The 21,410-nt window shown below is 52.6% G+C and overlaps 1 protein-coding gene across 1 annotated transcript in view; it reads left to right on the top strand.

Moving 5' to 3' along the window:
- Window positions 1–612: 612 nt before the first annotated feature.
- Window positions 613–21,410, top strand: part of LOC147107226 (uncharacterized) — a 364,341-nt gene continuing 343,543 nt past the window's right edge. The window contains exon 1 of the mRNA XM_086008443.1: window positions 613–703. Within this exon, the coding sequence (XP_085864569.1) occupies window positions 699–703 (5 nt within the window). The 5' untranslated portion in view covers window positions 613–698. The remainder of the gene's footprint in view (window positions 704–21,410) is intronic.

Below are 21,410 nucleotides of genomic sequence, written 5' to 3'. Positions count from 1 at the left end.
CCCATCTCTCTCGCGCTCTCTCTTCCGTCTCTCTCTCGCGCTCTCTCTTCCCAGTTTCTCTCTCGCGCTCTCTCTTGCCAGTCTCTCTCTCTCACTCTCTCTTCCCAGTCTTTCTCTCTCGCTCTCTCTTCCCAGTCTCTCTCTCCCCAGCCTCTCTCTCTCGCTCTCTCTTGCCAGTCTCTCTCTCTCGCTCTCTCTTCCCAGCCTCTCTCTCTCGCGCTCTCTCTTCCGTCTCTCTCGCGTGCGCTCTCTCTTCCGCCTCTCTCGTGCGCGCTCTCTCTTCCATTCGTTACTTTAACAAAGTTTTCAGTGAGCCCTCCTAAACTCTGCAGTCCCGGGCTGGTATCTGTTTTCCTGTGAAATGCCCTAGGTTCTCTTCAGATTAAAGGAGCAGCTTTAGATCTGCCTGCAGTGGCGCAATAGCCTACCATCAGTCTATTATGTGGTTCATTTTATTTCTAAACTGGTTGAGGCTGCTGGGCAAGTTTCGAGCACACTTCTGGCTGTCTATGCATTGAATAGTCCGTTGGGTTTTACCTGCAAGGAGTGGCTGAACTGTCACCATAGCAACACATCACCTGGTACCAGCAAGGTGGCAATTAACGACTGGAATATTAGCGATTTGTACAGAGACTGCAACCCTTTGCGAATTTAACACGGTTTTCAGTTACCGGCTGTAAAGCAATCGCTAGGTCGACATGAGGTAAGGTTCATCTTTCGAAATTAAGTTAATGGAGTTGCCTGCAGCTTAAATTGTAGTTGTCGCTCGAAGCAGCTCTTCCACCTCACACTGCGGAGACCCGACAATCTCAGCAGTAAGCAGGTCGGTAATAAATTTACCAAGTGAGGCACAGTGACCAAGCTCTGAAACTGAGCGAAAAACAGAATACTGGAAACACTCAACAGGTCAGGCAGCATCCGTGGAGAGAGAAACAGAGTTCACGTTTCAGCTCGATGACCTTTCATTAAGACCAGAAACGTTAACTGTTCCTCTCTCCAGAGATGCTGCCTGAACTGCTGAGTGTTTCCAGCATTCTCGGTTTTGATTCTTGTAAAATTGAGCTACTCCACATCAGCCATTGGCCCCAGATACACCGGCAATCACAAGTCAGGCAGACTTGCCGGGCTGTGGGGAAAGAGCAGGGGAGCGGGACTAATTGAAGAGCTCTTTCAAAGAGCCGGCACAGGCACGATGGGCCGAACGGCCTCCTGTGCTGTCTGATTCTATGATCCTTGTGTCATAACTTGAAGTCTTTGCAAAAGTAACAGCAAACCGCTTATAATCATTCGGAGTTTCATATGCACCAACATTGCAACTAGGTTTGGAACGTGGCATTTTGGTTGACCTGTTAAACGTGAGCTTGGCATTGGAAGGTTGTTTCAGATGGTGATTCCTCTCCCTTGGCTGCACAATGTGAAGTGTACTGTGTCGGAATGTATTCCTATCGGTGATCTAATTCCTGTAGATTCCTGTGAATAATGTGCAATCATCTGCCTGTAACCGACCTAAGGCAGTAATCTATAGACAGAGCTAAGCCATCTCACAACCAAAGCATCACATCCAGTCGAAAATGGTGGTGTACAGCCAGGCGACTAACAGGAGGAGGAGGTTCCCTGAATATCCCCATTCTCAGCTCATCCTGTAAGTGTGAGAGGCGAGGCTGAAATGTTTACAAGTGTAGAATGGATGATGCCACTGGGCCTCCTTCCGAGGTCCCACAGTCACACATTCCACCCAATTCGGCTAACTCCACGTGACATGAAAAAGGGCTGAGGGTACCAGACGGAGTAACGTCTCTGGACCCTGACAATATCCCGGCTGTCGTGCTGAAGACTTGTGCTCCAGAACTAGCTGCGCCTCTGGCCAAGCTGTTCCAGTACAGCTATTGCCTGAAAAGGGCATTTTTGAATGTTATAAATTGACTGGAATGAGGAGTTTGTAAATCTGTTCTTGAAATGTGGATGTCACTGACTGGGCACATGTTTTATTGCTGATCCCAAGTTTCCCTGAGAAAGAAAGACTCGCATTTCTATAACACCTTTCACGACCACCAGACGTCGCAAAGCGCTTTACAGCCAATGAGGTACTTTTTGAAGTGTGGTCACTGTTGGAATATAGGAAACGTGGCAGCCAATTTGCGCACAGCAAGATCTTACAAAATGTGATAATGACCAGATAATCTGTTTTAGTGATGTTGATTAAGGGGTAAATATTGGCCCCAGGACACCGGAGAGAACTCCCCTGCTCTTCTAAGAAACAGTGCCATGGTATCTTTTACGTCCACCCGAGAGAGTAGATGGGGCCGCAGTTTAAAGTCCCAGCTGAAAAAAGTCACTTCTGCCAGTGCGGCTCTCCCTCAGTACTGCCCCTCCGACAGTGCGGCACTCCCTCAGCACTGCCCCTCCGACAGTGCAGCGCTCCCTCAGTACTGCCCCTCCGACAGTGCGGCACTCCCTCAGTACTGCCCCTCCGACAGTGCGGCGCTCCCTCAGTACTGCCCCTCCGACAGTGCAGCACTCCCTCAGTACTGCCCCTCCGACAGTGCGGCACTCCCTCAGTACTGCCCCTCTGATAGTGCAGCACTCTCTCAGTACTGCCCCTCCAACAGTGCAGCGCTCCCTCAGTACTGCCCCTCCGACAGTGCAGCGCTCCCTCAGTACTGCCCCTCCGACAGTGCAACGCTCCCTCAGTACTGCCCCTCCAACAGTGCAGCATTCCCTAAGTACTGCCCTCCGACAGTGCAGCACTCCCTAACTACTGCCCTCCGACAGTGCGGCGCTCCCTCAGTACTGTCCCTCTGACAGTGCAGCGCTCCCTCAGTACTGCCCCTCCGACAGTGCAGCGCTCCCTCAGTACTGCCCCTCCGACAGTGCAGCGCTCCCTCAGTACTGCCCCTCCGACAGTGCAGCACTCCCTCAGTACTGCCCCTCCTACAGTGCAGCACTCCCTCAGTACTGCCCCTCTGATAGTGCGGCGCTCCCTCAGTACTGCCCCTCCGACAGTGCAGCACTCCCTCAGTATTGCCCCTCCGACAGTGCGGCGCTCCCTCAGTACTGCCCCTCCTACAGTGCAGCACTCCCTCAGTACTGCCCCTCCGACAGTGCGGCACTCCCTCAGTACTGCCCCTCCGACAGTGCAGCACTCCCTCAGTACTGCCCCTCCGACAGTGCGGCACTCCCTCAGTACTGCACTGGGAGTGTCAGCCTAGATTTTGTGCTCAAATCTCTGGAGTGGGACTTGACCCCACGACCTTCTGACTCAGAGGCGAGTGTGCTGCCCACTGAGCCACGGCTGGCAAAAAGGTCTGCGTTAGAGAAACGAGGCGTGTTACGGCATTGCCCCTCACAATATCCGGTGTCACCTCAGTGTTCCTCTTATTGGTGTGACAAAATTGTGACACAGGAAGTATGTGTGACAACAGGAAGTGTGCACAGTTATTAGAATATATCTAATACAAATACTAGTTTTTAAATCTGTGCGGACTGCCCTACTTTATCGTTGTTGAGGTAAAAGTGTTCCAGTTCTACCCCCCCCTTGCTAGGCTTTTGATTCTGTGCAGTTCGACCCCTCTGTCCCGCCTCCTGGGTGCATCTGTAACACTTTCTGGAATGTTCTGTGACAAGGGACGTTGCTTTATTTTGATCGAGATTGCCTGGCATTCCATTCCCAGCAGAAAGTTGCCGTGTGTGTCTGGGCCATAACCTCATCTGTCTCAGCACCGCTCTTGTTCCGGGTAAATGGCTTCACGCCATTGCCCAACCAGGGTAGAGAGGAGGTGGGGCCGCAACGGGCCAATCACTGACATCAGCCTAAAGACTGTTTCTCATCCTGGGTACAGAACATAACACAATTACTAAGGATTTTATATTAAAACATGCAGAGAGAGAGAGAGAGAGAGAGAAACAGAGAGAGGAAGACAGAAACAGACAGAGAGAGACAGAAAGAGACAGAGACTGAGAGAGAGAGAGAGAGAGAGAGAGAAATGAATAGAAAGAGGCAAAAGAGAAACAAAACATGAGAGAGAGAGCGATGATTAGAGAGAAAGTGAGATAGAGAGAGGGTGAGAGAAATAAAACAAACGGTGAGAATGAGGAAGAGAGACAGAGGAAGAGACTGAGGCTTCGCTGGGCTGTTGTCTGGTTTGGTGGTTGCTGTTATGGAGAGAGATTCGAGAGTATTGGGAATTTTTACTGGAGCAAAGAAGGGTCCGGTTCAGGACAGCGTGATTATCATGGAATCATAGAATGGTTACAGCACAGTAGGAGGCCATTCGGCCCGTGCCGGCTCTCTGCAGGAGCACTTCAGCCAGTCCCACTCCCCGCCCTTTCCCCGGAGCCCTGCACATTTTTTTCCTTCAGGGACTTATCCAACTCCAATTCAAAAGCCGTGACTGAATCAGCCTCTACCACCCTTTCAGGCAGCGCATTCTAGATCCTCACCACTCACTACGTAAAAAAGTTTTTCCTCATGTCACCTTTGGTTCTTCTGCCAATCACCTTAAAGCGTGGTCTAACCCAAGAGTTCTCGACCTTTTTTACTTCTGAGGCCCCCCCCCTCCCATGTTAAAAAAAATTCCATGGGCCTCGTAATGTATTTCTTCGGTTTTAAAATTAGTTACACAATTAAACATAGGTATTAATTATTATTTTTGTTTTATTAATGTGAAACTTGTTGCTGGTGCAGAGCAACAAGGAAACATTTTTAAATGAATGATATTCAGTGCATACAGACGACAGGGAAAGTTCTGCAGCTGACCAGTCATGATGGTAACTATTGAAAGAGCACCCACTGCATCTTTTTAAGGGGGAAATAATGCCATAAGCATGAAAGTAAAGGAAGACGTGTGGTTATGGGGATAAGTGAGATAGTTTTGTATTACTGTAGCAAAGAGCCAACACGGGCACAATGGGCAGGACGGCCTCCTTCTGTGCTGTAAATGAAAGGGCAGACATGCTGGTTTGCCTGCACATCAGGAAAGATTTCCCGGGAACAAGGCATCAGCTCTCCCGTTCAACGGAGCAAAACCCTCCGTCCAATTCTCTTATCGAAGGAGGTACAAAGCCATCCTTCGCATTCACCACATATCAGCTGCCTCGGAAATCCACGGCCATTCACTCAAGTCATTAAAGCTCGGGGGTAAAAAGTAAAAAAAAAACTTTCATTATACAGTACTTTAAAATCAACGTATTTGCTTTAAAAAAAAGTCTAAATTTATCTCACTGCTGTCTACTCAAAATAGCAGAAAAAAATAAACCAATCCTTTGAATGAATGGGAGCTGCAGGAAATACTGTGAACCGATTTCCAATAAAGGTAGCTCAATATCAGGGCCCCCTCCCATGACATCCGATAAATAGCTCTGAACATGTCAGTGATCATGTATATAACCCTTCAGGATTCACTCACCTCTAAATCATAGAATCATCAAATAGGACAGCACAGGAGGAGGCCATTCGGCCCATCGAGTCTGCGCCGGCTCTTTCGAAGAGCAATCCAGTTAGTCCCACTCCCCCGCTCGTTCCCCAGAGCCCTGCAATATTTTTTCTTTCAAGTATTTATCCAATTCCCTTTTGAAGGCTACTATTGAATCTGTACCCACCACCCCATCAGGCAGTGCGTTCTAAATCCTAACCACTCGCTGCATGAATGTTTTTCCTCTCGTCGCCTCTGGTTCTTTTGCCAATCACCTGAAATCTGGGCCCTCTGGTTATCGACCCTTCAGCCATTGGAAACAGTTTCTCCTTATTTACTCGATCTAAACCCTTCATGATTTTAAACACAATCAAAGTTATAAACGTGAAATGCTCCCAGCACCTCATTGGTTTGTATGGGCAGTTTATATAATCTGAATAGCTTGCGACACATTTTAATAAACTTCTACTGCCTGGCTCATACTGACTTGTCTTGTCACGTTAAGAGTTCTCTGGCAATGTTGTGTTGGTGACGGATTGGGGCCATTCAAAGCCCCATTCGCGCTCAGTATGGGCTGTTTCAAAAACCAATCGGTCTATAAGAATTTAAATGAAAACCAACCCTATTTATCACCCCGATATATTTAATGGGGAGACAGCCACTCAGATATGCTCAATGCTGACAGTCTGCCATCAGCCTTACCATTACTATCCTCGTTCTTCTTGCCACACGTGATCGGGTTCCTCTACCCATTGATTTTGCAGCGTTTTGTAGTTGGAGGGGGCAAAGTCACTTTCTGCTTCTCTGGAACTGAAATAAACAGCAATTTGTGAGCATTGCATCCTAGTGTGGGTTTTACCCAAGCCCCTTCTGTCAAATAAAAGCGGATAATTCGTAGCCGTAAAGAGCAGTGCGGGGACGGTGGAGGATTATTTACAATCTGGTTATTTTTGGCGGATCCCTTGAAACCTTCTGGCGGACCCCTGGTTGAGAACCCCTGGTCTAAGCAAGGTTCTATACAAGTTTAACATCACTTCCCTGCTTTTCAATCCTACCCCTCTACAAATGAACCCAGTGCTTGGTTAGCTTTTTGTTATGGCCTTATTAACCCGCGTCGCTACTTTTAATGATTTGTGTATCTTTACCCCCAGATCCCTTTGCTCCTCGACCTCGTTTAGACACTTGGGGCTAGAAATTGGTCTTGGGCAGTTGTGCGAAGCGGGCAGTATTGGATTGGCCGCCCGTTATACACGGCGCTGATATTCAGTTCTATTGCAGTCGATGGAACTCAATGCCAGGTGCTGCCTAGAACGGGCGGCCAATCAGACACGCCCGTCTTTCGCCACCGCCCAAGAAGAATTTCTAGGCCTTATTTTCCAAGGTGTTTGTGACCTCCTTATTCTTCCTACCAAAATGTACCACCTCACAGTTGTCTATATTGAAGTTCATTTGCCAATTACACGCCCATTCTGCAAGCTTATTAATGTCTTCCTATATTTTGTTGCAGACCTCCTCTATACTCCCCAACCTACCCACCCCGCCCCCCATCCCATTTGGTGTCGCCCACAAATTTTGAAATTGTACTTCCAATTCCTGAGTCCAAATCATTTATGTAAATGGTGAACAACAGTGGTCCCAGCACCGATCCCATCCCACCATTTGCCAATCTGAGTAACTACCTTTAACCCCTACGCTCTGTTTCCTGTTCTGTAGCCAGCTTACTATCCATTCTGCTGCTTGTCCCCTGACTCCACATGCTCTCACCTTAGTCATGTGTCTACTATACGGTACCTCATCAAAGGCCTTTTGAAAATCCAAATATATTTACGTCTACTGCAGTACCCTTATCTACATTTTCTGTTACTTCTTCAAATAATTCAGTAAGGTTGGTTAAGCATGACCTTTCCTTTTGAAATCCGTGCTGACTATTCTTTATTATATATTCAGTTTCCAGATGTTTTTCTATTATACTTTTGAGTAAAGATTCCATTATCTTTCCTACCACCAACGTTAAGCTAACTGGCCTATAGTTCCCTGGACTTGTTCTATCTCCCTTTTTAAATATAGGACTCACATTAGCTGTCTGTCAGTCCTCTGGCACTGTTCCCTTTTCTAATGAATTTATACACACATCATAAAATCATAGAACAGTACAGCACAGAAGGAGGCCATTCGGCCCGTCGCATCTGCACTGTCTTTCGAAGAGCAATCCAGTTAGTCCCACTCCCCCGCTCTTTCCCCATATCCCTGCAATTTATTTCTCTTTCAAGTATTTATCCAATTCCCTTTTGAAGGCTACTATTGAATCTGCCTCCACCACCCTATCAGGCAGCACATTCCAAATCCTGACCACTCGTTGCGTAAAAAAGTTTTTCCTCATGTCGCCTCTGGTTCTTTTGCCAGTCACCTTAAATTTGTGTCCTCTGGTTAACAACCCTTCAGCCACTGGAAACTATTTCTCTTTATTTACTCCATCTAAACCGTTCACGATTTTAAATACCTCTATCAAATTTCCTCTTAGCCTTCTCTGCTTTAAAGTGAACAAATCCAGCTTTTCCAGTCTATCCACCTAAGTAATCCCTCAGTCCTGGCACCATTCTAGTAAATCTCTTCTGCACCCTCTCCAAAGCCTTCACATCCTTCCTAAAGTGTGGTGCCCAGAATTGGACACAATCCTCCAGCTGGGGCCGAACCAGTTTTATAAAGGTTTTGCATAACTTCCTGGCTTTTGTACTCTGTCTCTATTTATAAAGCCCAGGATCGCGTAAGCTTTAGTAACTGTTTTATTAACCTGTCCTGTCACCTTCAGAGATTTGTGCACAAACACCCCCAGGTCTCTCTCTTCCTGTACACCCAAGTCCAAATTATTAATGTATATCAAAAACAGCAGTGGTCCTAGTACCGACCCCTGGGGAACTCCACTGTATATCTCCCTCCAGTCTGAAAAACAACCGGTCACCACAACTTGGTTTTTCTATCCCTCGGTCAATTGTGTATCCGTGCTGCTACTGCCCCTTTTATCCCATGAGATTCAATTTCACTAACAAGCCTAGTATGTGGTACTTTATCAAATGTCTTTTGGAAGTCCATATACACAACATTCATCGCACTGCCCTCATCCACCCTCTCTGTTACCTCATCAAAAAACTCAATCAAGTTAGTGAAACACGATTTGCCCTTTACAAATCCATGCTGGTTCTCCTTTATTAGTCTATGCTTGTTCAAGTGGCTTGTTAAAGTTCTCCCGGATTATTGTTTCTAAAAGCTTCCGCACCACCGATGTTAAAGTGACTGGCCTGTAATTGCCAGGTTTATCCTTCTCCCCTTTTGTTGAACAAGGGTGTGTCAGGGTTGGCTGTCACGGGGCCGTGTAGATACGGGGCCGTGCTGTCCGGGCGAGGTAGGTTCTGGACCCAAGTGCAGCCAGACGAGGCGAGAAGCAGGTATACAGTCTTAAATAACAGTACTTTACTAGATTCACACAAGGAAAACAGTAACAAACATAAGAGCTCAAGACAAGCTACCAAACGGCTAGTCAAGATAGGAACTCAGGACAAGCTTTCATGAGGCAACCCACTTGTCCAGACTGAGCTCGAGACAAGCTACCACAGGGCAACCGGCTTGCCGAGATAAGACTCAAGACAAGCTACCACAGGGGTAATCGGCTTATCAATACAGAGCTCAAGACAAGCTACCACAGGGCAACACGCTTGTCCAAACTGAGCACCTTATCGAGACTGAGCAACTTGTCAGAACCTTGTCAAGACCGAGATCAAAAGGAAGAACCACAGACTTAAATACAAGCAACAACCATGGCAACCAGCTTGTCAAGGCAAGCTGCCACAGAGGAAAAGGCTAGTCGAGACTGAGCAGAGGGAAGAAACCACAGAACTTAAATACCAACAAAACCAGGTGAAACCAATGAACAGATAAAAGGCAGTTAACTAATAAACACAAGAGACTAGAAACAATTAACAAAGGGAAACCAACAAGTGAAGGTGCCATCTAGAGGTTACTGAAGGAACTGACTGGCACCCTCACACTCATTACAGACCTTGCTCTCTGTGGAGCTGGTTGTGCAGAAGGAGAGTGGAAGTGATGGTCTCCTTGACCAGGGAGTGGAGGGGAAGGAGAGACGCCAGGCCACCACTACCATCAACCGGCAGCAATATCATCTACCGAGGTGCCTGGAGAGAGAGGAGGAGAGGGAAAAAGGAGGCCAGCATTTACAACAGGAGAAGCCTTTCCATCACTGCCTCCCCAAATTGGCCTCCATTCCAGGAGAGGGAGAGAGGGGAGAGGAGCAGCACTCAACATCAACTGTTTGGAAGAAGGGTAGGAGCAACTTCTTTTCTATTTGAACTTCTGCAGGGGGGTGTCATTCGGTGCATTCCCCAAAGACTTTGTATTGTGGGTGGGGGGAGGAAAGAAGACCGGGCCGGAAGACCAAGGTGCCTGGCCTGGGTTGGCTGGAGCTGCCCAGGTGAAGCCTTTTCAGTACATCGCGAAGACCTGGTGTGGGGCTGAGCCTGGGCTTTACTCCAGCTTTCGCAGGCAAAGACATCTCCTCCTCCTGCCTGAAAACCACCCGCAGAGACTTTATTTATTTTTCCATCGGGGAGTGCACCCCCTGCCAACACCCACCCACCTACCATCCTGAGTGGCGCCCCTGCCTTTGCGGCCTCCCTCCTTCCCGCGCACCCCCCTCCCTCTCTTTGTCTCTCTCTCTGTCTCTCAGGAGGCACCTCTTTTTCAAAACTCTCTACTAATTGCCACTTGAGCAGAGGGGAGAAGGCCCCTCTCCCAATTACTTCCAATAAGGGGAGAGGTGGGCCTTTAATTTAACAGCTCCCTCTGCTCAAGGGAAGACTTAAAAAACCGGAGGCCTTTTTTAACACCTTCAGGCCTGTGACTTGGGGTGAGTGTAGCTTTTCCTTTTAAAAAAAAAGAACCACCCCATAATGGCGACTACATCTTCGCCGGTGGCGGGGTCAGCCAGGTCATACACGAGAGTGGCAGCCACAGCCACAGCCGCTCCCACTTCTTCTGCTGCCCCGTCACCTTTTAAACTTATTACCAAAAAGCTTGGGGTGAAGAGCTACACCCACCCCAACATGACAATTGAGGCGTGCGTTAAGGCCATGGCTGGGGTTGTCGGCCCTTCAGCCATCCTCGCCGCCTCAAAAATGTACGGGAAGGCTGTGTTCTTCCTGGGGTCGAAGCGGGCGGTGTCCCTGGCCATCGCCAAGGGGCTCACCGTGGGCGGGACCTTCCTGCCGGTGAATCCTCTCGAGGCCACCGCGCGGAGGATCGTGATCTCCAACGTCCCGCCCTACATTCCTGGTGAGCTCCTCCTCCCCCACCTGCGCCAACTTGGGGAGGTGAGGTCGGGGATTGCGCCTATCCCGCTCGGCTGCCGGGAAGCCAGCCTTCGGCACGTTTTCTCCTTCCGGCAGCAGGTCCACATCCAGGACACCGACGGGGCATTTGTCGTCCTCCATGAGGGGACCGCTTACCGCGCCTTTTGGACGTCGGACGGTGTGCGGTGCCACGCCTGCAAGGAGGTGGGGCACATTCGAAAGAACTGCCCCGCCTCCAAGGCCGCCAGATCGTCTGGCGTGGCCGAGGCTGGCGCCGCCACCGCTCCTCTCCCCGGGTCTGGCCGCGCCCCCCAAACAACTGATGCGCGGTCCTCGTCAGAGGCCGATGCCATCAAGGCCTCCGGCGGGGGGGGAGGGAGCCCGTCCGGGCGGAAAGAAGGCGCGGTGCAAAGCCAAACATTTCAGGGAGGGTACCCCCGCGGAGGGCGAGCCCCTGGACTTAGAGCCCCTGACACCCGCGCTCATTGCGGAGCTGGTCAGGGCAGGCGAGGGTGGGAGGGGCCTCGTGCCCGAGCCTGTGGCCGCCGCCGCCGAGGCGGAAACGTTAATACCTGCGGCCGGGCTCGGGCCCGAGGAACCTGACGAACCTGCCCCGCCGGAGGGAGCAGAGGAGGGGGCCTCTACAGGCATGGAGGTCTCCCTCGCTCCCTCCGCGTTAAAAAGAAGGCGCGGCCCCCTGGATGAGGAGGAGGACCGGGAGGAGGAAGGTCCCTCCGAACAGGGGGAGTCGTCGCCCGCCGCAGGTACTGCGCCCCCCCCCCGCCGCTGTCACCATCTCCGGTGTTCGGCAGGGGTCGCCTGTCCCTCGGGAGGCTGAGGCAGATGTGTCTGTCCAGCACGCACCTCCCGGGGATGGGGATGAGACCCTGCCCGTGGGAGGGGTCGCGGAACAACCCGCGGCAGAAGTAGATTATCTCTCGGTGCCGTTACCCCTCGACGGGTCGGGCGGCCTGGGGTCTGGGCCGGGCGAGTTTGATGGAAGTGAGCTCGCCCAAAGCGACCCGGACATTTCCCAGGGGCTGCTCGACCTGGTCGAGGTTCTGGCCGAGGTCACCCCATCTGCTGGGTTGGAGGCTGGTGGCGGGGAAGAGGAGGGCCCTCTGACTGTGTCTCCGGCGCCGGACGTCTTGGAGGAGTTGGGTTTTGTTTTTTCCCCGATTCCTCCGGCGTCTGAGGCGGAGGGGGGCTTCGAACCGCCGCCGTCTTCTGGCCCGGCGCCCCCAGAGGAGCCCAGGGAGGATTCCTCTGCCACCAATCCTGGGGGTGGGGTCCGGGCAGAGGTAGGGCCGGTTGTTGCGGCCGAGCCGTTCGCTGCGCACTGCGCGACGGACGGGTCGGCCGCCGGCGACGACCTCCCGGAGGAGGATGGGGACTCGGTGATGGGCATGGAGGACGAGTTGGATTCCATCACCGACGGGGCGATGGATTACCTCGTGCCCCTCGCCAAGTCCCCCCTCATTCCCGTCAGGGAACTCCGGGATTTTGTGGCCGTGTGCCAGGGTCATCCCAACAAAACCCAGCTGGCCCTCGCCAGGTGGTCGGAGCTGGCGCTGCTCATCGGGTCGGTCCGCGCCGCTGTCAAGACCATGGGCACGGACGCGGACGTGAGCCCGCTCGAGCTGTGTCAGCTCAGGTCGTTCCTCACTGGGCTGCTGAGGGAGTGGCGGTCGACTAGCGGCTGCGCTCCCTCCCCCCGTTAGTTGTAGGTAGAGGTTGCACTATGCTTCTGAGATGAAGATAACCATAGCCAGCCTCAACATCAACGGCAGCAGGGAGGCTCGCCGCAGATTTAATAACCTTTCGGTCCTTCGGGATGGGAAGTATGCGGTGTGCTTCCTGCAAGAAACCCACACCGTTCCGGGAGACGAGGCCACGTGGCTCCTGGAGTGGCAAGGAGGGGTCAGCATGAGTCACCTCTCCAGCATTTCCAGCGGGGTGGCTATCTTGCTGGCCCCGCATTTTATACCGGAGATCTTGGGGGTCAAGGAGCACGTGCCGGGCCGCTTGCTCCAGGTCACTGTTCGCCTGGGGGGTGTGCCGCTCCATCTAGTGAACGTGTACGCCCCTCAGGGCGGTGCGCAGCAAGTGCGCTTCTTTGAGGAAGTGTCCGCTCTTTTGGGTTCCATCGACGTGGGCGAGTGCGTCATCCTCAGGGGGGATTTTAACTGCACCCTCGAGGCGAGGGACCGTAACGGTCCCCCGCGATGCCTGGCGGCGATGGAGAAGTTGAGGGACCTGGTCGGGTCCTTCGACTTGGTGGACGTCTGGCGCAATCTCCATCCCGACTCCAGCGCCTTCACTTGCGTGAGGTCTGGAGGAGGAGGGTCCAGAATCGACCGCCTCTACATTTCCCGGGCGTACGTCTCCTGCGTTCCGGCAGCTTCCATGCGGCCGGTGCCGTGCACGGACCACCACCTGGTGTGGGTGGAGCTCGTTCCGCTGCGCGCGGGGGGGGCGGTCCGCGTACTGGCATTTTAACAACCTGCTGCTGGAGGACGCACGGTTCCGGGATTCGTTTAGTCGGTTCTGGGCCGACTGGAGAGGGAAGCAGGGGGGGCTTCCCCTCCTTGAGGCTATGGTGGGACGTGGGCAAGGCTCACGTCCGTCTCTTCTGTCAGGAGTACACGAAGGGGTCGACCAAGAGGCGGGAGGCCCGGGTCGGGCGGTTGGAGAAGGAGGTGCTCGACCTGGAGTCCCGTCTCGGTCGAGTCGTCGAGGACCCGGCCCTGCGGAAGGTGTATGAAGAGAAGAAGGGCGCGCTGAAGGACCTGCAGCTCATCGGGTCCCGAGGCACGTACGTGAGGTCGCGGATCCAGTTCCTGCGGGACCTGGACCGCGGCTCCCCCTTCTTCTACTTGCTGGAAAAAAGACGGGGGGTCCGTAAGCAGCTCTCGGGGCTGCTGGCCGACGACGGATCTCCGGTCTCGGATCCGGAGGGAATCAGCGCGGAGACCCGCGCCTATTACGGGGCTCTGTTCTCTCCGGATCCGTCCAGCGAGGATGCGCGCAGAGTTTTGTGGGAGGACCTGCCGAGGGTCGGCCTGGAGGGCGCCGAAAAATTGAATGCTCCTCTAAGTCTGGAGGAGCTGACCGGCGCCCTCCGCCAGCTCTCATGGGGAAAGTCCCCAGGGCTGGACGGGCTGACCGTGGAGTTCCACAGGGCATTCTGGGACGTCTTGGGGGGCGACTACGCGCGGGTCCTGGGGGAAAGTTTGGCGACCGGGGAGATGCCCCTCTCTTGGCGCAGGGCGGTTATTGTCCTGCTGCCTAAGAAGGGCGATCTCCGCCTCCTTAAGAACTGGCGCCCGGTCTCCCTCCTCAGCACGGACTACAAAATTTTTGCCAGGGCGATGTCTGCTCGCCTTGGCGCCGTGCTGGCCCACATGATCCACCCCGACCAGTCCTACACGGTCCCGGGCCGGACTATCCATGATAACATCCATCGTCCGGGACCTGGTCCACCATTCCCAGAGGGCTGGTCTGTCGGTCGCCTTCCTTTCCCTGGATCAGGAGAAGGCGTTCGACAGGGTGGATCACGAGTATGTTTTCGGGACTCTGCGCGCATTCGGGTTCGGGACGCATTTTGTCGCCCGGATCCGACTTCTGTACACTGCTGCAGAGTGTCTGATTAAAGTTAACGGGTCCTTGACGGCGCCCCTTCGCTTCGGGAGGGGGGTGCGTCAGGGATGCCCCATGTCCGGTCAGTTATACGCCATTTGCGTAGAGCCTTTCCTGCGCCTCTTGCGGAAGAGGTTGGCGGGACTGGCTCTGCAAGGGCCGGGCGTGGAGGTTGTCCTCTCGGCTTACGCCAATGACGTGCTCCTCACGGTCACGGATCCCGCTGACTTGCGGAGGATGCGGGAATGCCAGCAGATTTACTCGGACGCATCCTCCACCAAGATCAACTGGGAGAAATGTTCCGGACGCCTGGTGGGTCAGTGGCGGGTGTACTCCCTGCCGGAAGAGATCAGGCCCTTCGCCTGGAGCACCACGCACCTCCTCTACTTCGGAGTCTATCTCAGCCCTGCCGAGGACGCCTGGCCGGCGAACTGGCACGAGTTGGAGGCCAAAGTCACCGCTCGCTTAGGGCGCTGGACAGGACTGCTCCGAGTGTTGTCCTACAGGGGTCGAGCGTTGGTCATAAACCAACTGGTGGCCGCCATGTTGTGGTACCGGTTGGTCACTCTGATCCCTCCCCCTGCGTTTGTCGCCAAGATACAGAAGAAGCTCGTCGACTTCTTCTGGGACAAAAGGATGCACTGGGTCTCTGCCGCGGTTCTGAGTCTCCCGCTTAGGGAGGGCGGTCAGGCGCTGGTGTGCCTTCGCACCCAGGCTGCGACTTTCCGTCTTCAGACGCTGCAGAGATACCTGTACGTCGAGAATCCTCCGAGATGGTGTGCGCTGGCGACGTATTTTTTCCGCCAGCTGCACGGCCTCAATTACGACATGCAGCTCCTGTTTGTGAAAGTGGGCGGCACGCGTGCCAGCCTGCGGGAGCAGCCTGTCTTCTACCAGGAACTGCTATGGGTTTGGAACTATGTCGCTTCCAGGCGGAGCTCTCCCCCGTCAGGAATGGCGGCTGTCCTTCGGGAGCCGCTGTTCAGGAATCCGCACCTCCACGTCCGCGGGTTCGGGTGGCTGGCGGAACGCAAGGCTGTGCCTGGCAAGGTGACTAGAGTCGGGGACCTGCTCGATGGCGGAGGAGCAGGCTGGATGGCGCCGGAGGAGTTGGCGCGGCGCATGTCTTGGGCCAACGTCCGGCTCGCAGTCAATGCCATCGAGTCGGTAAAAGCGAAACTGCGCCCTGGCGCCACTAGGTGCATCGAGGCGGCTCAAGCGCGTGGGGCGATCCCGTCCGAGCTTTCCCCCGTTCGGACGGAATTCCTTATCGGCGCCCAGCCCCGAACCCCCCCTCGGGAACCGGCGCCTCACAACTTGAGCTGTCTCAAGGAGATACCCTCCGTGCCTTTTCATTCCGCACGGAGGGGTTTCCTGTACGGGCTGCTCCTGCACACTTTCCACTTTGTCATCTTCGCCTGCCGTCCGGACACGCCGTGGCGTGCCGTCTTGCCTTCCGGCGGAGGTCCCCAATGGAGGGCTCTCTATGCGGGAGTCCTCCCTTGTTCTATTGGGGACTTGGCCTGGAGGGTGTTGCACAGGGCAGTCCCGTGCAATATATTTTTAAGTAGGTTCACGGACTCCCAGACCGCCTGTTTGTTCTGCGGTCTGGAGGAGTCCGTTTTTCACATATATGTGGAATGTGAGAGGTTGCAGCCCCTCTTCCATTATTTGAAGGGGCTGCTCCTCGATTTTTAGTTGCACTTCAGTCCCATGCTCTTGATCTACGGTCACCCGGTGCGGAGGGGAGCAGGCAGGTTGGAGGACCTCCTTGTGGGTCTGCTCCTGGGCCTGGCAAAAAAAGCCACCAATTGGTCCAGGCAGCAGGCGGTCGAGGGGGTCGTCCAGCCAGATTGCCTCCCTCTCTTCCGCGGCCATGTTCGCGCCCGGGTGGCCCTGGAGATGGAGCATGCGGTGTCCGCCGGCGCGCTCGAGCACTTCCGTGACCGGTGGGCGCCGCGGGGACTGGAGTGCATAATTGGATTGGACAACCAAATTTTAATTTGACTTGCTAAGGTTTATTTAAAGATTTTTTAGAGGTTTATTTACAGTTTATTTGTTTAATTTAATTTTGGCCCTACCAAAAGAGAAGAGACAAGAAACAATTAACAAAGGGAAACCAACAAGTGAAAGTGCCATCTAGAGGTTACTGAAGGAACTGACCGGCACCCTCACAGGGTGTAACATTTGCAATCCTCCAGTCCTTTGGCACCAGCCCTGTATCGAAGGAGGATTGGAAGATTGTGGCCAGGACCGCAGCAACTTCCACCCTTATTTCCCTCAGCATCCTAGGATGTGAACAATAGTGTAATTTCTCATAGTGCCTCTGCTATCCATTCCCCAACTTCTTTTAGAGTAACAGTCAATAGCGTCTTCGGGATCTCACGCCATCTGGTGAATATTCACTTACATTTCAAACCTTTACATTCGACTTCCTCTATGAACAATTAAGCGGAAATGAACACATTCTCTTAATTTATTTCCATTTACTTCTCCTTCAGCCACATTAGTCTGTGAGCAATTCTTGTACATGCCACAGTGAAACTCCCCCACACCCCAACCCTCTCAACACACCCCAATACCCCAACCCTCTCCAACTCACCCCAATACCCCAACCCTCTCCACCTCACCCCAATACCCCAACCCTCTCCACCTCACCCCAATACCCCAACCCTCTCAACACACCCCAATACCCCAACCCTCTCAACACACCGCAATACCCCAACCCTCTCAACACACCCCAATACCCCAACCCTCTCAACACACCCCAATACCCCAACCCTCTCAACACACCCCAATACCCTAGCCCTCTCCACCTAACCCTAATACCCCAACCCTCTCAACACACCCCAATACCCCAACCCTCTCAACACACCCCAATACCCCAACCCTCTCAACACACCCCAATACCCCAACCCTCTCAACACACCCCAATACCCCAACCCTCTCAACACACCCCAATACCCCAACCCTCTCCAACTCACCCCAATACCCCAACCCTCTCCACCTCACCCCAATACCCCAACCCTCTCCACCTCACCCCAATACCCTAGCCCTCTCCACCTCACCCCAATACCACAACCCTCTCAACACACCCCAATACCCCAACCCTCTCAACACACCCCAATACCCCAACCCTCTCCACCTCACCCCAATACCCCAACCCTCTCAACACACCCCAATACCCCAACCCTCTCAACACACCCCAATACCCCAACCCTCTCAACACACCCCAATACCCCAACCCTCTCAACACACCCCAATACCCCAACCCTCTCCACCTCACCCCAATACCCCAACCCTCTCCAACACACCCAAATACCCCAACCATCTCCACCTCACCCCAATACCCCAACCCTCGCCACCTCACCCCAATACCCTAGCCCTCTCCACCTCACCCCAATACCCCAACCCTCTCAACACACCCCAATACCCCAACCCTCTCCACCTCACCCCAATACCCCAACCCTCTCAACACACCCCAATACCCCAACCCTCTCAACACACCCCAATACCCCAACCCTCTCCACCTCACCCCAATACCCCAACCCTCTCAACACAAACCAATACCCCAACCCTCTCAACACACCCCAATACCCCAACCCTCTCAACACACCCCAATACCCCAACCCTCTCAACACACCCCAATACCCCAACCCTCTCAACACACCCCAATACCCCAACCCTCTCAACACACCCCAATACCCCAACCCTCTCAACACACCCCAATACCCCAACCCTCTCAACACACCCCAATACCCCAACCCTCTCCATCTCACCCCAATACCCCAACCCTCTCCACCTCACCCCAATACCCCAAACCTCTCAACACACCCCAATACCCCAACCCTCTCAACACACCCCAATACCCCAACCCTCTCCACCTCACCCCAATACCCAAACCCTCTCAACACACCCCAATACCCCAACCTCTCCACCTCACCCCAATACCCCAACCCTCTCAACACACCCCAATACCCCAACCCTCTCAACACACCCCAATACCCCAACCCGCTCCATCTCACCCCAATACCCCAACCCTCTCAACACACCCCAATACCCCAACCCTCTCAACACACCCCAATACCCCAACCCTCTCAACACACCCCAATACCCCAACCCTCTCCACCTCACCCCAATACCCCAACCCTCTCAACACATCCCAATACCCCAACCCTCTCCACCTCACCCCAATACCCCAACCCTCTCCACCTCACCCCAATACCCCAACCCTCTCCACCTCACCCCAATACCCCAACCCTCTCCACCTCACCCCAATACCCCAACCCTCTCAACACACCCCAATACCCCAACCCTCTCCATCTCACCCAATACCCGAACCCTCTCCATCTCACCCCAATACCCCAACCCTCTCCATCTCACCCCAATACCCCAACCGCTCACCCCAATACCCCAACCCTCTCCATCTCGCCCCAATACCCCAACCCGCTCCACCTCACCCCAATACCCCAACCCTCTCAACATACCCCAATACCCCAACACTCTCCATCTCACCCCAATACCCCAACCCGCTCAACACACCCCAATACCCGAACCCTCTCAATACACCCCAATACCCGAACCCTCTCAACACATCCCAATACCATAACCCGCTCAACACACCCCAATACCCCAACCCTCTCCATCTCACCCCAATACCCCAACCCTCTCCACCTCACCCCAATACCCCAACCCTCTCCACCTCACCCCAATACCCCAACCCTCTCCACCTCACCCCAATACCCCAACCCTCTCCACCTCACCCCAATACCCCAACCCTCTCCACCTCACCCCAATACCCCAACCCTCTCCACCTCACCCCAATACCCCAACCCTCTCCATCTCACCCCAATACCCGAGCCCTCTCCATCTCACCCCAATACCCCAACCCTCTCCATCTCACCCCAATACCCCAACCGCTCACCCCAATACCCCAACCCTCTCCATCTCACCCCAATACCCCAACCCTCTCCGCCTCACCCCCACACCCCAATTGGTAAAATAATGGGACTCAAGGCGGATAAATCCCCTGGACCTGATGGCTTGCATCCTAGGGTCTTGAGGGAAGTAGCGGTAGGGATTGTGGATGCATTGGTAATAATTTTCCAAAACTCACTGGACTCAGCAAAGGTCCCGGCAGATTGGAAAACTGCTAATGTAACACCCTTATTTAAAAAGGGTAGTAGGCAGAAGGCTGGAAACTATAGACCTGTTAGCCTAACATCTGTGGTTGGTAAAATGTTAGAGTCCATTATTAAGGAGACAGTAACGGGACATTTGGATAAACATAATTTAATAGGACAAACTCAGCATGGTTTCATGAAGGGGAAGTCATGTTTGACAAATTTGCTTGAGTTTTTTGCAGAAGTAACATACAGGGTGGATAAAGGGGAACCAGTGGACGTAGTGTATTTAGACTTCCAAAAGGCATTTGACAAGGTGCCACACAAAAGATTATTGCTCAAGATAAAAAATCACGGGATGGGGGTAATATTCTGGCGTGGGTGGAGGATTGGCTCTCTAACAGAAAGCAGAGAGTTGGGATAAATGGTTCGTTCTCAGATTGGCAATCAGTAACTAGTGGTGTTCCGCAGGGGTCAGTGCTGGGTCCCCAACTCCTTACAATCTATATTAACGATTTGGAGGAGGGGACCGAGTGTAACATATCAAAGTTCGCAGATGATACAAAGATGGGAGGGAAAGTAGTGAGTGAGGAGGACATAAAAAACCTGCAAAGTGACATAGACAGGCTAAGTAAGTGGGCAGAGATTTGGCAGATGGAATACAATACTGGAAAGTGTGAGGTTATGCACTTTGGCAGGAAAAATCATAGAGCAAGTTATTATCTTAATGGCAAGAAACTGGAAAGTACTGTAGTACAAAGGGATCTGGGGGTCCTGGTGCACGAAACTCAAAAGGTTAGTATGCAGGTGCAGCAAGTGATTAAAAAGGCCAATGGAATGTTGGCTTTTATTGCTAGGGGGATGGAATATAAAAACAGGGAGGTATTGCTGCAGTTGTACAAGGTATTGGTGAGACCGCACCTGGAATACTGCATACAGTTTTGGTGTCCATACTTAAGAAAAGACATACTTGCTCTTGAGTCAGTACAAAGAAGGTTCACTCGGTTAATCCCGGGGATGAGGGGGTGGTCATATGAGGAGAGGTTGAGTAGATTGGGACTCTACTCATTGGAGTTCAGAAGAATGAGAGGCGATCTTATTGAAACATATAAGATTGTGAAGGGGCTTGATCGGGTGGATGCGGTGAGGATGTTCCCAATGATGGGTGAAACTAGAACTAGGGGGCATAATCTTAAAATAAGGGGCTGCTCATTCAAAACTGAGATGAGGAGAAACTTCTTCACTCAGAGGGTGGTAGGTTTGTGGAATTTGCTGCCCCAGAAAGCTGTGGAAGCTACATCATTAAATAAATTTAAAACAGAAATAGATAGTTTCCTAGAAGTAGTGCAATGAGAAGGGACTAATCAGTAATCTTGTTGTACGGGGACCCTTGGGTCAGAGCGATCATAACATGATCGATTTCTCACTCGAAATGGAGAGCGAAGAAATTGACTCAGAGACTAAGGTCCTGAATTTAAACAAGGGGAATTATGATGCCATGAGACGGGAACTGAGTAGGTCTGATTGGACAACGTTCCTGGGAGGACTGGAGGTAGATAAACAATGGCAAACATTTAAAGATAGAATGACAAAATTGCAAAAATTGTTTATACCAATCTGGCATAAAAGGAAATCTAAAAAGGTGACTCAACCGTGGATAACAGGGGAAATTAGAGACAGCATAAAATCCAAAGATAGGGCGTATAAAATAGCCAAAAAAAGCGCCAGAGCGGAAGATTGGGAACAGTTTAAGATAGAGCAAAGGAGGGCAAAGGGCATGATCAAGAGGGGCAAAATAGCTTACGAAAACAAGCTGGCGGAAAATATAAAAACTAACTCCAAAAGCTTTTATAAATATATCAAAAGGAAAAGACTGG

The sequence above is a fragment of the Somniosus microcephalus genome, chromosome 15 (assembly GCF_052327205.1).
Source record: "Somniosus microcephalus isolate GS21.2 chromosome 15, FLI_Smic_1.0, whole genome shotgun sequence".
NCBI classification, from domain to species: Eukaryota; Metazoa; Chordata; class Chondrichthyes; order Squaliformes; family Somniosidae; genus Somniosus; species Somniosus microcephalus.
The sequence above is the reverse complement of the archived record's forward strand: the minus strand, read 5'-3'. Positions and strand labels throughout refer to the sequence as shown.